The 17,279-nt window shown below is 42.5% G+C and overlaps 1 protein-coding gene across 1 annotated transcript in view; it reads right to left on the bottom strand.

Moving 5' to 3' along the window:
* ranbp2 (RAN binding protein 2) overlaps nucleotides 1-15,885 on the bottom strand; it is a 32,325-nt gene extending 16,440 nt beyond the window's left edge. The window contains 13 exon segments of the mRNA XM_042730544.1: nucleotides 2,462-2,545; nucleotides 2,625-2,813; nucleotides 7,550-7,681; nucleotides 7,777-7,914; nucleotides 7,988-8,149; nucleotides 9,635-9,758; nucleotides 9,832-10,013; nucleotides 12,395-12,576; nucleotides 12,654-12,954; nucleotides 13,033-13,228; nucleotides 15,003-15,145; nucleotides 15,469-15,693; nucleotides 15,761-15,885. Coding sequence (XP_042586478.1) covers nucleotides 2,462-2,545; nucleotides 2,625-2,813; nucleotides 7,550-7,681; nucleotides 7,777-7,914; nucleotides 7,988-8,149; nucleotides 9,635-9,758; nucleotides 9,832-10,013; nucleotides 12,395-12,576; nucleotides 12,654-12,954; nucleotides 13,033-13,215 — 1,677 coding nt within the window. The 5' untranslated portion in view covers nucleotides 13,216-13,228; nucleotides 15,003-15,145; nucleotides 15,469-15,693; nucleotides 15,761-15,885.
* Nucleotides 15,886-17,279: the final 1,394 nt, after the last annotated feature.

The raw sequence follows: 17,279 nt of genomic DNA, 5'->3' as shown, positions 1-17,279 counted from the left end.
CAGCTGAATCCTCTTTAGGAGACGATCCTTGAGCTTGCTGGACTTTCTTGGACGCCCTGAAGCCTTCTTTACAAGAATTGAACCTCTTTCCTTGAAGTTCATGATGAACCTATAAATTGTTGATTTAGGTGCAATCTTAGTAGCCACAATATCCTTGCCTGTGAAGCCATTTTTATGCAACGCAATGATGGCTGCACGTGTTTCTTTGCAGGTCACCATGGTTAACAATGGAAGAACAATGATTTCAAGCATCACCCTCCTTTTAACATGTCAAGTCTGCCATTCTAACCCAATCAGCCTGACATAATGATCTCCAGCCTTGTGCTCGTCAACATTCTCACCTGAGTTAACAAGATGATTACTGAAATGATCTCAGCTGGTCCTTTAATGACAGCAATGAAATGCAGTGGAAAGGTTTTTTTTGGGATTAAGTTAATTTTCATGGCAAAGAAGGACTATGCAATTCATCTGATCACTCTTCATAACATTCTGGAGTATTTGCAAATTGCTATTATAAAAACTTAAGCAGCAACTTTTCCAATTTCCAATGTTTATGTAATTCTCAAAACTTTTGGCCACGACTGTACTTGTTTTGCACTACTTAAGTTACATATAGGCCTACATGTGTTCATTTAATAAAAAGCAGTAAGTGATCACTCTAGGTTTTTTTGTACTGCTTAAATTAGCTGTTCAATCTTATTTTTTTTTTTTTTTTTTTTTTAATGGGCAAAAGAAAATCATTTTTTTTTATTATTTAAATGCAAACATACTGAGATATATTGAATATCGTAAATTATTTAAAAAGAAAAGATATATATATATATATATATTATATATATATATATATATATATATTTTGCCCAGCCCTACTGACAGCCGACTGCTTTTGAACACTTCTGCATGTATTTATGAGTGCAAACAGCATTAGGGGCTTTTTTCTTTTTTCTTCCATAGTTCCTAGAACTGTTGGCGGAAGTACCCGCTGTGTTCGCACAGCAGGAACTAGGGATGGTTTTAGTTCTAGAAACTCAATCCAGTCACTGCTTCAGTAATTTTGAAGGAAGTTTTCTATTATATGTAATCTGTCCTATGAACAGCAACATGTGTCTAACATTTAATGGGTTCCTATGATGCGATTTCAAGTTTTCCTTTCTCTTTGGAGTGTTACAAGCGGTTTGTGAATAAATAACATCTCTAATGTTGCAAAGACTAAAGGCTCAAACCCAAAGAGATATTTTTAATAAAAGTTTAGACTCTTCCTTGCCCTCCTGAAAGGCCTCTTTTAAACACCCCCCACATGTCTACGGTGTGAAGATTTGCATAATGCCGCCCAAATGTTCAAAGAAAGAAGGCCTAACATTGATTCTCGCTGTTGCTGCCAGCGCCATGTTGTGGAGACGCTGTTTCATTGTGAAAGTGGAACTACTTTGTTTGTTCTTCCAAAAGAGGACACAACTAGAAATCAGTGGTTAAGTTGCATTTACAACACTGTTCCAGAACAGTTCAACCCAAATATACATACGTGTGCAGTGCATTTTATGGAGGACTGTTTCCTGATCCTGGGAGAGAAGACTACAATGCCGGCTGTTCTGACTCACAGCCTGTAAGTACGTTTTCATATTTAAAGAATGTGTCACTGATGATTCAAACACGAGTTTAGAGCAGTGTAGAGTAGCACTTGTTGTTTGTCGTTTCTCCGATCACAAATGCAGACATGGTTTACGCGGCATGATGCAACAATGCGTAAAAAGACAGCATAATCTGTAATTATGTCCCCACTGGATGCAACAAATGCCTTGTTTGTAATGGGTTTTATTGTTTTTGTCTTATGCCGATGTTCTGACCGGACATGCATCACAGTATGGTAAGGGGCGTAACATTTCCGTCATGCTTGAGGCATTCGGCCAATCACAACGCACTGGATAGCTGGCCAATCAGAGCACACCTCGCTATTCAGACCGATGAGCTTTGTAAAAAAAATGACGCGTTTCAAAAAAGCGGGGCATAGAGGAGAAACAATAATGTACAGTATGTGAAAAATATTGTGTTTTAACCTTAAATCGCATAAACATTTCATTACACCAAATACACAAAATAATGTTCTTTTTAGCAGCATCATATGACCTCTTTAAACTTAATGTGTTTTTTCTTTTATGAGTCAATTGATGAGTATAACGGATATCTCAGCTAAAGCGTGTGTGTATTAGTGTACGCTCTCCAGTGGCATTCAACATCCTTCAGTCTGGCTCTGAACTAGACTACAACTCTCCCCTAATTCTCTACACAAAATGTTTGTCATGTGCTCATTCAATTAAAATGTCAAAAGTTATAATTAAAATAAATAAGCTTCCATAATAAAATCATATATAAAAATAATGCCCAGAAGGTAAATTCACACTGTGGAAAAGCAAAAGCAGAGAAACTAAATGATTCTTCTGCAGGCTGTTGATGTTGGACTGACCTTCAAGGCCTCGATCTGCTGGCATAACTTCTGCAGCAGTGACTTCTGGTCCTCCACCCAGAGAGGTGGTGTTTTGGGGGAGAACTGCAGGAGGGAGACAGAGACAATCAGCAACAGTAAACAGCACGCAGAGTTTGAGCAGAAACAGCAGAACTTAACATACCACAGATCTTTTGGACGGTGACATGACACTCTTGGACGAGGAAGGAGTGGAGAATTTAACATGGCCTTCAGCGGGCTGACCGGGGCTGGATGTCACAGGATAGTCCCCCTGGTCTTCATCCACCTCACCAACAAGCTGCTGGTTGACCTCATTCAACAAATCCATCACCTCCTCCATAGATACAGGTATCTTCACAAACACATACAAACATGCCAGCGGTGCGCCATTAGCAAACATTTATGTCACAATATTATAATTATAATATAAAACAGATGTGGCCATTAAGAATGCGAATTTCTTTCTTGCGGCAGCATGCAACTAATCGAGCATGATCACAGAGCTCCCTGCAGGAGCTTTTTCAGATTTTTTAAAACATTGTTGTGCTTCACACAATATCCACCAGGTGGCACAAGGAACAACATTCGGCAGTTAAACACCCAGACGAGATCTACGATAGTGTTTTAGTGCCACGTAAAATAAATATAGGTTTATGAGAATAAAGTCATAATATTTTGCAAAAATAAAAAATATATATTATGGAGTTAAACACCCAGAAGGTATTAGCAATACAAGATTACATTTATTGTATTTTGGAGAATAAAGGCAGTATATTGCTTGAATAACGTTAATTAGTATGAAAATTCCACCACCTAAGCTAGCCTACTACTCCGCAAAAAAACATCTGTGCCGTCCAACCTTTCATTCTTCACATGTATTTAATTCAAAACAGCATTAACCTCTTTTCTGAGATAAATAACATGAATTGACTATTCACAAGCGGTTTTATTCACTGTATAATAAATGACTGGAAATAACATTTCACATCTTCAAATCTATACAGAGGGGAAAATATTTATTTGATCCCCTACTGACTTTTGTAAGTTTGCAAGCTTTTTTATTAATTGTGTGTCTATAATTTTTATGGCAAATTTATTTTAACGTATACAAACAGAATATCAACCAAAATATCCAGAAAAAAAAAATAAATACAAACCCGATTCCAAAAACTTTGGGACACTGTACAAATTGAGAGTAAAAAAGGAATGGAATAATTTACAAGTCTCATAAACTTTTTTTTTATTTTTTTTTTTTTTTTTATTCACAATAGAATATAGGTAACATATCAAATGTTGAAAGTGAGACATTTTGAAATGTCATGCCAAATATTGGCTCATTTTGGATTTCATGAGAGTTACACATTCCAAAAAAGTTGGGACAGGTAGCAATAAGAGGCCGGAAAAGTTAAATGTACATATAAAGAACAGCTGAGGGACCAATTTGCAACTTATTAGGTCATTTGGGAACATGATTGGGTATAAAAAGAGCCTCTCAGAGTGGCAGTGTCTCTCAGAAGTCAAGATGGGCAGAGGATCACCATTCCCCCAATGCTGCGGCGAAAAATGGAGCAATATCAGAAACGGAGTTTCTCAGAGAAAAATTGCAAAGAGTTTGAAGTTATCATCATCTACAGTGCATAATATCATCCAAAGATTCAGAGAATCTGGAACAATCTCTGTGCGTAAGGGTCAAGGCCGGAAAACCATACTGGATGCCCGTGATCTCGGGCCCTTAGACGGCACTACATCACATACAGGGATGCTACTGTAATGGAAAACACAACATGGGCTCAGGAATACTTCCAGAAAAACATTGTCGGTGAACACAATCCACCGTGCCATTCGCCGTTGCTGGCTAAAACTCTATAGGTCAAAAAAGAAGCCATATCTAAACATGATCCAGAAGCACAGGGGTTTTCTCTGGGTCAAGGCTCATTTAAAATGGACTGTGGCAAAGTGGAAAACTGTTCTGTGGTCAAGTTCTTTTTGGAAAACTGGGACGCCATGTCATCCGGACTAAAGAGGACAAGGACAACCCAAGTTGTTATCAGCGCTCAGTTCAGAAGCCTGTATCTCTGATGGTATGGGGTTGCATGAGTGCATGTGGCATGGGCAGCTTACACATCTGGAAAGGCATCATCAATGCTGAAAGGTATATCCAAGTTCTAGAACAAACATATGCTCCCATCCAGACGTCGTCTCTTTCAGGGAAGACCTTGCATTTTCCAACATGACAATGCCAGACCACATACTGCATCAATTACAACATCATGGCTGCGTAGAAGGATCCGGGTACTGAAATGGCCAGCCTGCAGTCCAGATCTTTCACACATATAAAACATTTGGCGCATCATAAAGAGGAAGATGCGACAAAGAAGACATAAGACAGTTGAGCAACTAGAAGCCTGTATTAGACAAGAATGGGACAACATTCCTATTCCTAAACTTGAGCAACTTGTCTCCCCAGTCCCAAGACGTTTGCAGATTTATTATATAGAAAAAATTACATTAAATGTATTATTATAATTTCTGATATTTACTGCGATAACGATATCAATGACGATAATTTAGGGAATCCTGTTTTTTTAGAGAAAAGTATTATCTTTCCTAGTTTTACCCAAAATAGGGTGTTGTGAGCTGTACACACTAGCCTACCTTTTGATGTTAATTCATGTTCACTATGTTCTATATTAGTAAAGAGAAAGATTAAATGGGTTCACCTGCCCTTGAACTGAGGCGCTAAAGCGACCGCGCCTGCCGCATTAAGGAGCGCCAAAACTGTATTGTTTGAATTTCGTTATGAATTCGGAATAATTTTAAAGCTGGTACTTTTTATTAAAAAGTTAGAAAGCACAGAGCTTCTTGCGATTACTGGACGGCAATTGCACTTCAAATAATGAAGTTCACGCATTAATAGAACACAGACCAAGATCTTGTTTAGAAGAAGCCATATTAGTAATTTTTTTAAAAGATCGCACCTTGCGATATTGCCAATATCCACACAGCTGACAGCTTTACCTGTTCTAGTTTGTTCAAGTTGTGCACGAAATAGACGCTGTATTTTCTGCACTTTCCCTTCTTCCGTCTCCGTCATGTCTCTCTCGCTGCACAGCGGAGCTGCGTTTATCAGACTGTGTGCGGCAGCACTGATGTGCGGCAGAGATGAGGACTGTCTGAAACTCTCTGTTTCCACTAAAACTTTGATGCGCATCGTCTCAGTTTAATACGTGAACATAACAAAAGATTTGATCGCAAAACAATTAGGGAAAAAAGGCATTACATTCAAATGTTTAAGTTATAACATGTAAATATATACCCAGATAGCAATAACACTCGGGCTGATTCTGGCTGAAATGCGTCTCTGTCGGTTCAGTCTCGGCATCGGTGAGAAGATAATGGAACAGAGCCGCGCCGACTCTACAAAACACTTCTGGCTGACAGACGGCTTTTTTTCTCTATGGGCCGATCTCGGCTGAAAGCTGTTGTACACGCGGCAGGTCCACACTCGGTGTAGTTGTGTATTAACCTTCGGGCCCGAGTTCGTTTTATCACCCGAGTTCGAAAACTTTTTATCACAGACGGGGCTCTGCTAAAATGTCGCAAATGCGACTGATCCGCCTGAGAAAACTTTTTTAGCGGTTAAATCCTGAGGAGCTTTTCGGCGGGTGGCGATCCCTCAGCAAAAACCTCACTCGCAAATTAATATTTATGGTCGCAAATGCGACTGTTTTAGTCGAAGTTTGGAGCCCTGTAATATGGTGAAAAAGCACGTCAATGAATAATATCTTTGTTGGACAACAGGTTTGTAAAAACGATTTTGATATCGGACATTGCGTTACCATGGGAAATGGTAAAACTATCCTGCTTAGTGGGCACACGTGCTACTGTAGTACATTTACTTAAGGCTCAGGACTGGTTTTTTGTCGCACTGTACAGTGTTATCCAAACCTGTTCCAGATTGTAGGAGGACCTGCTCTAAATAAAATTTCACAGGTCCGCATTCCTTCACATCACTCCACACAGTCGCACAACACCAATTTTAGTGTAAAAACAACTAGATTTTTTATCATTATCACGGGAAGACTTTTTATATTCTTATCGTGGGGAGAATTTGACAACCGGTATTATCGCAAACGATAAGATATCGCCCATACCCTAGTTCATGTATGAGCTAATGATTTATTAATGTAGTAGAATGAAGCAGGGTGAGGCCGAAAGCCGTCGAAGCGAAACGAGGCCACTGAACGAGCTTGACATGCCTCAAAAGCAGCCAACTTTTAAAATAATCATTAAAATCACAAAAAAAGTCCAGCATTTTAGTATAGCAATAACAACAACCACTTCAGTCCAGTATGTTACATGCCTGCCCCCTGCTGATCATATCTTTCCTGTGCTTGAGCGTTCCCTGTGGTTCTGCGTGCCACACCGTGGTCACGCGTGATCCTCTCCCTCTGAGCGCACATTCTCAAAGGCCACATCTGTATACATCATGGAAATGTGATTACAAAGCGCTAGTTGTCCTCACGACAATATCCTAAGTAGCAGATCAATTACAAAAGACTTCTTTCTCAACACACACAGCAAGGTTTTCTCCTTCTCGTTAAACATCATGAGCATTTCCTCTGATTCTCAATCCTCCTCTCCATATGGTTGTGTGTTTGAACAGCCCATCATAGTATATTAGTTTCGTTTCGGTGATTGTGATTACTCAACATGGGTGTCCACAAGTTCCTCAAGTCCATGTTCAAGTGCAGGTAAAACCATGCAACAGCAGGGTTAAGTTCTTAACTACACTCAGACGGACATCACTGAAAGAAAACATGCAGCTCAGTCAGAGAGTTCAGACTTTCAGCATCTGCTCTGATGGATTCATCAATGAGTCAAACCTGTAACTTAAGCATAATCTTGAATTCTTCGATCAGAGTGAACAGGAGGAATACAGTGCTTCTGGAAAGCATCTTTTAAGCCCTACAGACTCTGACAGTTTGGATACTAACAGCACTAAAATCTGGACCATTTCCTGTAATGGTCACTTGTGTAAATAAGAGAGCAGCACAGAGACCATACGAGGGAGTCAGGGTCACATACCTTCTCCAAATCCTCTGCATTGGCCTGATAAATCTTGGTCAAGTATTTCCTGAACTTCAGGAGGAAGTCTGCGCACCTGCCCTGAGTTTCCTCAAGCCCGTTCCCTGCCTCCTCCGACAGCCTCTGATAGATCTGACGAGCAACACATGAGTCACGTCAAAAGTTCAGACACAGAGCTAGCTCTGTCAGATGGAGCTGTGGATGAGTCAGTGTGACTGTGCCTTTACCTTCGCCAGATGCCAGTTAGACGATGTGCTGTTGAGCTGCTCCAGCTTTGAGATCGCCTCCTCAGTGTTGCCCTCGATGTCAAGGAGTGTGGCGATGCTTATGATGGCATCTTCCTCATACACTCGCACCTGAGAAGGCTAACGTCCAAAAGACCATTAGAGAGGACACGATAACAGAAAACAAGCTAAAGGACTGAAGTAACGGAGATACCTGTATGTCTCTGCTCTGAAAGTGCATGAACATGGGCTGCAGGGGTTCAGGGATGCTGCGCTTGTGTCGCACCTTCTCCAGCAGGGGGAGCACAACCCTCCAGTAGTGCACACTGCGGCCAGCGTAGTCCTTCTGATCGTAGTAAGAGTTCACCCGCTCACCCTGACACACACACACACACACACACACTCTCTTACTGCTGGCCTTCTGCAGCTCTGATGAAGGCCCATTTAACACCTCGAGTTCTTCTTAAGACCAACTAAAGGAAATGAAATGAATAAAACTAAAGGGGAACAAAACACATTAATATGTATGCTAGATTAAATATATGGAGAGAAACACAATGAGAGCTATTAAAGGGTGCATTAAAGTGCAAAAATACTTCCAGCAAATCTCCATTAAATAGCTCTGCTCCCAAACCCTAGAATAAGGAAATTAAATTTTGATCTGCTGATCACAGCAGCAAAAAAAAAAAACAAATAATAAATCCCCATATTTGTCTTGTTTTCCAGTGTAAATGTCTAGAGAATCAAATCAAAATAAAATCTTTATCAATCTATTAAGTCATGACGAAAGAAAACAACGTTAAAGGTGCAGTATGTAAGATCGACAGCTAGTGGTTAATATGGGTACTGCAGTCCAAATTCAAAATAATGGAGAGAGCCCTACTCAGACCCGACGCTCATGCGCGGGTTTGCCAGATTGAGGACACGCGACGAGCCTTACACTGTAATCTGATGAGTGGATTTACTGTGTTTTAATGTAACTCTGCTCATAGAGCATTGTGCAGTCTGTAATATTGCCAGCTAGCTGTTGAAACAGGTACTGCAATCCTGACCCGGAATCTGCCCGAAATGCACATTTCAGAGTAGAAATACTGGCTATAGCAATGTTTTTCAGAGAAACAGCTATGTAAAAGTAACATGTTTCCTAAAAATCTACAAACATGTTATTTTTTTGGCTTAAGAAGAGTCAAAACTTACAAAGTGCACCTTTAAGAGAGAAGTCTTGTTTTCCAGAAAAATTTGTGGGTAATTGCGTTTATGATTAAAACAAACAAATATCTGCCTACAGGCTCACAAAAATCAACTTGATTCAAAGGCAAAGCCTGTTCTCATTCCCCACTGACAGATATTTGATCTTGTTAGGGCTGCATGATAAATCGCATGTGACTGATTGATTTATTATGAACGCGATACTGCATAGCTTGTCAGTGAACTATGGCTCTGTGTAATAAATGCTGCTCCATCTGAAAGCATGTGACGGAGATTTACTGCTAATCACAGAACCGGCTTTACTGACAAGATGCACATGACTATCTTGCTTTAATCAACTCCGAATCGACTTCATTTTGCATCCCCAGTAAGGGTATCTTGATTTAAGGATGTTTAGATATTTATATTTGAAAGCAAGATAAAACTACTGATAAAGGAGTGCATGTAAACTTAATTTGTGAAGGGCAAATAAAGACTTTTTAAAGAAAGAGAAACTGCTGCAGAAACTGCTACTAGAACTCTAAAATGTGTCCAAAACTACTGCAGTCAAAAACTAGGAATCATTTTGTGACAAAAACGTTTGAACATGAGCTGCTGCCTGCGATGGATGTAAGAAATGAAGTGTAAGACATCAGGTGACGAGGGCACATACCGCGTCAGACAGATGTTTAGCCCAGTGTATGAGCAGCGCCGGCTGAAGGCCGTGTTTCTCTCCGGCGCGCAGCGTGCCCAGACCATGCTGAACGACCAGACGCAGTTTAGCAGACGTCCCGGGCCTGAGAGACACACAGAGCAGTCAGGAACACATGACGTCACACACACACACACAGAGCTCGAGGAGTCACTCACTGCGCTCTCTTGTGAATCAGGCTGTAGACGGCGTCCCACCACTCTCTCTGTCTGTCTGAGGACAGCAGCTTCATGATGTGCAGCGGAGGACAGCGCGGCTCGTGCGGCTGAGAGCAGGACGCCATCTTCACACGCTCCTGCAGCTGCGCCTGACTGCAGAACACCACGCCGCACACGAACACCTGCAACACACACACAGAGATCTACATCACAGCCCAGACCAATGTGTCCTGTGTGCCCTCATGCAGTCAGATGGGACACACGTCGTAGCATGGGTCGAGACACTTTACCTGCTTCACTTGCTCAGCTGGGATTTAATAGGCACTTAATATCAGTAATATTATCAATTTAACTGCACTTAAACACTCAGAGGACAAAAAAAAATGAATTAAATTTAGCTGAATAATGACACTATTGTCTTCAAATTCTGCTGTAAAGCAGCTCTACAGAATGTCTCCTGTTTGATTATGCTTGCAACACTGACTATTTTCCTGCTTCTCTGTGAAGCAGCTTTGAAAAAAATCTGTATCGTATAAAGTAGGACTGTGCAATTACTTTAAATACGGTTTCGATTTCAGCCTCCAACGATTATGAAAATACAGTAATCGCAATAAAATGATTCTTGTGCCCCATTTCAACCCCTTTCCAGCACTGCTCTTTCGTTCCTCCATAAAAGCCCAAATTCACATGCAAATCAGTAAAATCATGTAATGTGAAATTGGCAAAATGGGATGTGCTATTCATTAAAGTGTATTAGATTTATTGATTTTTTTTTAGAGCAAAAGAGAACTAGCCCAGTTCCTAAGGAGGATTTCTTTGCATGCACTCAGAGACGGAACACGGACATGTTAAGTCAATTGTTAGCTCAAAGTGTGCACCTAAACACCAGTCAAATACATGTGGGGCTGCACAATTAATCAGATTTCTAATCGCGATCACAATTATGGATGCCACAATTACGTAATCGTTCAAAGTCCAATTATGTTATTCTGCGTGCTTAAGATGTGTCTTTTTCTTTCTACTTGTTAAGAGTTACTTAACAGTCTTTCAATTAGGGCTGGGCGATGTATCGCATGCAATTGTCACGCGCATTTCGTCAGTAAAGCCGGTTCCCTGATTAGCGCTAAATCGTCATCACCTGCTTTCAAATGGAGCGGCATTTAATATACAGAGCCGTAGATCACTGAAAAGCTACGCAATATCGTGTTCATTATCGCAGATGAATCGCCTTCGATAATCAACGCGATATTGCGTAGCTTTTCAGTGACCTACGGCTCTGTATATTAAATGCCGCTCCATTTGAAAGCAGGTGATGGCGATTTAGCGCTAATTAGGGAACCGGCTTTACTGACGAAATGCGCGTGACAATAACATGCGATATATCGCCCAGCCCTACTTTCAATTATTTAAATTTTAGTTTAATACTATAATACCATTCATACTTTTTTATAATTCAAAGAAACCAATCCAACGTATTAGTGACGTAAGGCTTAATACTATAGAAAAGCACTAAAGTTTCTCAGTTAGTGTTTTCAGCTTGTTTATTTTCATATAAAAATACGGCACTCAGTTGCATCAAAAATGGTATAAATAACGTTCAATGTGAACTGTGACAATTGTAATTAATAATCGCAATTACAATTTCAAGGGAATAATCGACAATAATCGTGCAGCCCTAACACACAAGCTTTGTCAAATTTTGTCAAAATGTGGGGGTTAGTGATTATTCATTATTATTTTTACTAATATTAGTTACCGTAGTATTCTGCTGTGGTATTGAGATTTGTATAAATTCGCCGGACCCTCAAATGTAGACGTCATACCAACCTTATTTACACAGAAAATATATTTGATGTATCACTATCTACTCTCTCATATAATGTTTTGGTCATATGGCCCACTCATAATCAGGTTGATGAATTTTGGCCTAATCAAACAGCCCTAGTATAAAGCGCTGCTGAAACACACGTGACTTGACAGAAAGAAGCTAGATTTCTAGATAACTGATCAGCAGGCTGTTGAAGTTCCATGGCAATCCTGCATGTTAGTTGGAGCTTTACTGGATTACACAACTACAGATACTTAACGGATAGTTCAGCCAGAAATGAAAGCTCGCGGTTTATTCCTCAGGCCATCCAAGATGCAGGTGACTGTTTTTCTTCAGAAGAAACTGTGGAAACTCCTTGGTGATTCATTAAATGCCTGTGATGCTCTCAATATCGGGCAGCCACGGACTTGCATTTTATGACTCACCAAGGAGCATAGTTTCAGTTTTTCTTCTTTACTGTTCTACTGAAGAAAACAGTCCCCTGCATCTTGGATAGCTTGAAGATGAGAACAGCAAATGTTCATTTTTGGCTGAACTATCCCTTTAAATTACTGTATTAATTACAAGAAAGTACTTGAGAAAGCCCTGTCACTTACAGCAGCAGCCTGACACAATCATCAGACACGAATGAACCTCTGCACAGACTGACAGCAGCAAACACTGGCGACAGACCTGTTCCTGTTTCACACAGACCAACACCTTCCTCTGTGGAAGAAGCTAAAGCAGTGAACGCACCTCCAGGTCCAGCAGGCAGATGGATTCCGGTGCGTTGGTGTCCAGTTTGGAGGTCTCGAGCGTGAGGCGAGGGAAGAGCTGCTTGAGCCAGTCCTGCAGACTCACTCTTTGACCCATTAGCGCCCACTGCAGGCCGAGCCAAGCCAGCTGCTGCAGATCCCCCGCGTGCAGCATCACCGCTCCTGTGACACACACACACACACAGCATCAGCATCTACAGCAGACCCAACACACTCACTCATGCTCCCGTCAGACTCACCGCTGTCCCACTTGGCCAGATCGGCAGCTTTGGGCGGGTGTACGCTGAGGTTGTGGATGTCATCGTTGCAGATGAAAGAGCGCTGCTCCTGCGTCTGTGCGTCGAACAGCTGGTCAAACAGACGGCCCGGGCCGCTCCGGTTCCCGAACACCTCCACCACATCCTTCAGCAGCTGCTCCACGTCCCAGCTCAGGTTCAGCAGCATGTGACCCGCCTGACTCTGACGATCACAGGCCAGCAGCTTCAGAGGCTCATGGGACGCCTGCTCATTCTTGAAGCTCCTAGCTTTGGGTCTCGGAGCCTAAGGGAGAAGCGGATGAGACCCTGTAAGGAGGAGGATCACACGGCACGAGCGCGTGAGGAAGAGGAAGCGGCGTACCTGGTAAGATACGAGATAACAGAGAGCGGCCAGATCCAGCACGGCCCTCCACTGCTGCGCCCCGTCCTGCGCCCTCTTCAGCAGCAGCGTCCCGGCGTACAGGTACAGGTGAGCCCTCATCTCCGTGAACACCTGCGCCAGCTCATCCATCGTGTTTGTGGCCGTGTTCTTCAGATCCTGCATCGCACAGTCAAAACTGCACCGCAACAAAGACCAACGACGAGATAAAAAAAACACATCCACAGAGGTCAAAAATGCAATAAATAACTCAAATACACATCAAACGATCTGTTTACCAGACAAAGCAAGTGTGATCACAAATATAAATCGTGACATTACTGTCGGATTCAATATAGTCACACAACATCGTCTTTTAGCTTCATTCTTTCTGAAAATCCAGCATCAAATTGTGCCTTGTTTTGTAAACGATTCAGTAATAAAACGAAGTTCGTACTGACACGGTTTAGAACTTCATTTAAAAATGAATTCGGAGTATCTTTATCATCTGGTTTCTGTGTAGACTTGTGTGTTCACCTCTCTCATAAAAACACTACAGACAGTGCTATAAAATCGGTGGGCGGTGCTAAACAGGCGGTGCTGTATAACTGGTGGGCGGTGCTAAAAAACAGGCGGTGCTGTAGAAACTGGTGGGCGGTGCTAAACAGGCGGCGCTGTATAATCGGTGGGCGGTGCTAAAAACAGGCGGCGCTGTAGAATCGGTGGGCGGTGCTAAACAGGCGGCGCTGTGTAGAATCGGTGCGGGCGTGTGCTAAACAGGCGGCGCTGTAGAATCGGTGGGCGGTGCTAAACAGGCGGCGCTGTAGAATCGGTGGGCGGTGCTAAACAGGCGGCGCTGTAGAATCGGTGGGCGGTGCTATCGGTGGGAGGGGGACTAAACAGGCGGCGCTGTAGAATCGGTGGGCGGTGCTAAACAGGCGGCGCTGTAGAATCGGTGGGCGGGACTAAACAGGCGGCGCTGTAGAATCGGTGGGCGGTGCTAAACAGGCGGCGCTGTAGAATCGGTGGGCGGTGCTAAACAGGCGGCGCTGTAGAATCGGTGGGCGGTGCTAAACAGGCGGCGCTGTAGAATCGGTGGGCGGTGCTAAACAGGCGGCGCTGTGGAATCGGTGGGCGGTGCTAAACAGGCGGCGCTGTATAATCGGTGAGCGGTTGCTAAACAGGCGGTGCTGTATAATCGGTGGGCGGTGCTAAACAGGCGGCGCTGTATAATCGGTGGGCGGTGCTAAACAGGCGGTGCTGTAGAATCGGGTGGGCGGTGCTTAAACAGGCAGTGATGTAGAATCGATGGGCGGTGCTAAACAGGCGGTGATGTAGAATCAGTGGGTGTGGCTAAACAGGCGGTGATGTAGAATCGGTGGGCGGTGCTAAACAGGCGGTGATGTAGAATCGGTGGGCGGTGCTAAACAGGCAGTGATGTAGAATCGGTGGACGTGGCTAAACAGGCAGTGCTGTAGAATCGGGGTGGTGGTGCTCTAAACAGGCGGTGCTGTAGAATCGGTGGGCGGGGGCTAAACAGGCGGTGCTGTAGAATCGGTGGGCGGGACTAAACAGGCAGTGCTGTAGAAGCAGGTGTTGATCATCTGCGGAGGCAGTGCTCATTCACACTGTTACATGATCAGAGTAAAACATTCCACAAGCTGTGTTTTGGCAGACTGCCTTCAATGTAAGCCATTTTTAGACTAACGAGAAACTTTTGAGTTTCTGAAACTTACAAGATGTTTTTATAGCACAATGACCTCTTATTTGTCAAAAGATCAAGAGAGAATTTTGGTTTCTCAGTTCATGACCCCTTTAATGTGTGTTCATATTCATATCAGTGTTTCGGTCAATGACTTCAGTCCTCCCAAACATACTTTGGCCAAACGCATTCAGTAGCTAAAGGTTCAGTGTGTGAGTCATTTCAAAGTAGAGTAACTGTAATTGTGGTGTGCTAACGGTCAGTGGTGTACCTCCAGATCGCAGCGGTGCTCTCCTCACAGCCCTTCAGCGCCAGCGTCAGTCTCACACGGCTGCACTGAGCCAGTAGCAGCTCTTTGTGAAACTTGCGTGACGCCTGTTCGTTCGACACGCCGCTCGGCTGACAGAGGTACTCCTGAAATACAGCAGAGTGAAGCGCTATGGATTACACAGTACAGGAACACAGATCAGAGGAGAGTCAGATTATCAGGAACATTACTTCCCATGAGTCACTGAAACCTTTCAAGATAAACAAGCATGAAAACATACATAACGCAAAACAACCAAGAGCATTTACTGAAAAAAAAACAAGTCATGATGTCGGAAACCCAAAAAACAATGCTCAAATTTACATAACACGTGTCAAGGAAAGAGATTCAGTCCATTCATTTACAGCGAGGAACTCTCAGTGATGCAAACACATCTGAGACGCTGGCGTGAGGAAGGACGATGCTGTACCTGCAGGGTGCTGACCAACAGCTGGTACCACTCCAGACAGTGTCTCAGCACGCCGGCCTTCTCCACGGCCAGGCAGTGTTTGACGGCGTCCTCCAGCCGGCCCTCGGCGCTGTAGAGCTGCACCAGCTTCTGGTTGATGTAGGTGTCGGCGGGCCGCAGCTTGAGCTCCGCCTGCAGCAGCTCGTACAGCTGGTTAGAGCCGCTCTGAGCGCTCAGAAGCTTCTCCTGCGGCAGACGAGGACGTGTGAGATGCAGCACAGCAGACATCTGCAGCTCTTTAGCTCACACTCACCCTCAGATTGAAGACGGCCGGGGTGTCCCGGCAGAAGCCTGGCCGCTTTCTCCACCCAGAACTCGGCTCGACTGTCGTGCTCAGGTTTACTGCACAGCAGCTCCGCCACCTTCAGGACCAGATCGTGCTGAGCCGGATTTCAGATCCACCGAGCGCTAAGAGTCAACACACAGACGTGACAAATATAGCCATAGAAAGCTTCTTTTTTTTTTTAATGAAATAATTCAAATCGAAAACAAAACTCTTTCATTATGTAAATTAGTTTTTCCCTGTGTTAAAACGAATGGTTATCTTCTGCTACATTGTTGTTTTTTTCTTTTTATGAAAAAGAAAGAAAGAATCAAAATACAAATTTTCAATGACAATATTTGTCTTAATTACAAAAAGTAAAACAATGCAGTTGTATTTAGAAATATTTTAACTAATCTAGGGCTGTAACTAATGTATTCAATCAAGTAATCTACTGATTATTTTGACAATTGAGTAATCTGGTATTTTTTAGTAACACAAACAGACCTGAGGGAAAACCAGGCTTTAGTATGACTATTTATATATAAACTAACGATGAGGCAATAATAATTGGTTCAAATAAAATATCAAAACCAAGAAATTACATGATTGTGCTGAACAACACTGTTAAAATACATAATGTAATATGTCTACACATAATGTGAACATAACCAAGTCCATTATGTATTAAAACAAACACCTGCAGAGGGCCTGGTGACGTTTCACTTTACAGCGTGATTAAACGATGTTTCAATCCATTAAATTTTAATATTTGGCCACATGCAGAAACTTTTATTTTGAAATCACGATGTTACAATACATGGCATATTTAGACATGGTTGATGTATTCTCCTGTTTTAGCAAAGGTTTATAAATGATTTACATTACAAATCTAGTAAGATAATGCACACTGTGTTTCCAGATGAACGTTAATTCACATTCACAGCATATGCAGAGGAAGAGTTTAACCCCTTCCACACATACAGTCTTCACTGGTGAATTACCATTAATATATTCAGAGTGAATATGTTCTGGCCATCCCATGGTTCTTATGGAGATGACGTGATTACTATGAGCTGTTTACAGACGCTTTATAATGAGCTTTTCTATGTAAATATGCTCTAGATGGACATCTTTGACCAGTGCGCCTCACAGCTTTTTGTCACACTTCTCCATTCATCAGGTGTGAGACTCTGCTTTGGATACTATATTATACACGTCTGGTGTTAATAAGAGCAACACATTCTGATTGGCTAGTAATGTTAGTTTGGTGAGAGTGAAAGCTGCTCCTCTCATACCATTAGCAGGTGAACTCATGGACTCTAAAGTGATATCAATCAACAAGATTTTATTTTTTAAAATGTATGATTATTTTGAAATCTGGCACGGTGCCGGAGAACTTTAAACTCTGCATAACAGATGAGAACAGCCCTTATTTCCAGTTCTCTTTAAATGATTTGTTGCAAATAGAGTTGCTCTGAGATGCTGAAGGCATTCGATGATGAGCTGC

This window comes from Cyprinus carpio, chromosome B9 (assembly GCF_018340385.1).
Source record: "Cyprinus carpio isolate SPL01 chromosome B9, ASM1834038v1, whole genome shotgun sequence".
Taxonomy (NCBI): Eukaryota; Metazoa; Chordata; class Actinopteri; order Cypriniformes; family Cyprinidae; genus Cyprinus; species Cyprinus carpio.
This window is presented reverse-complemented; position numbering and strand designations above follow the sequence as displayed.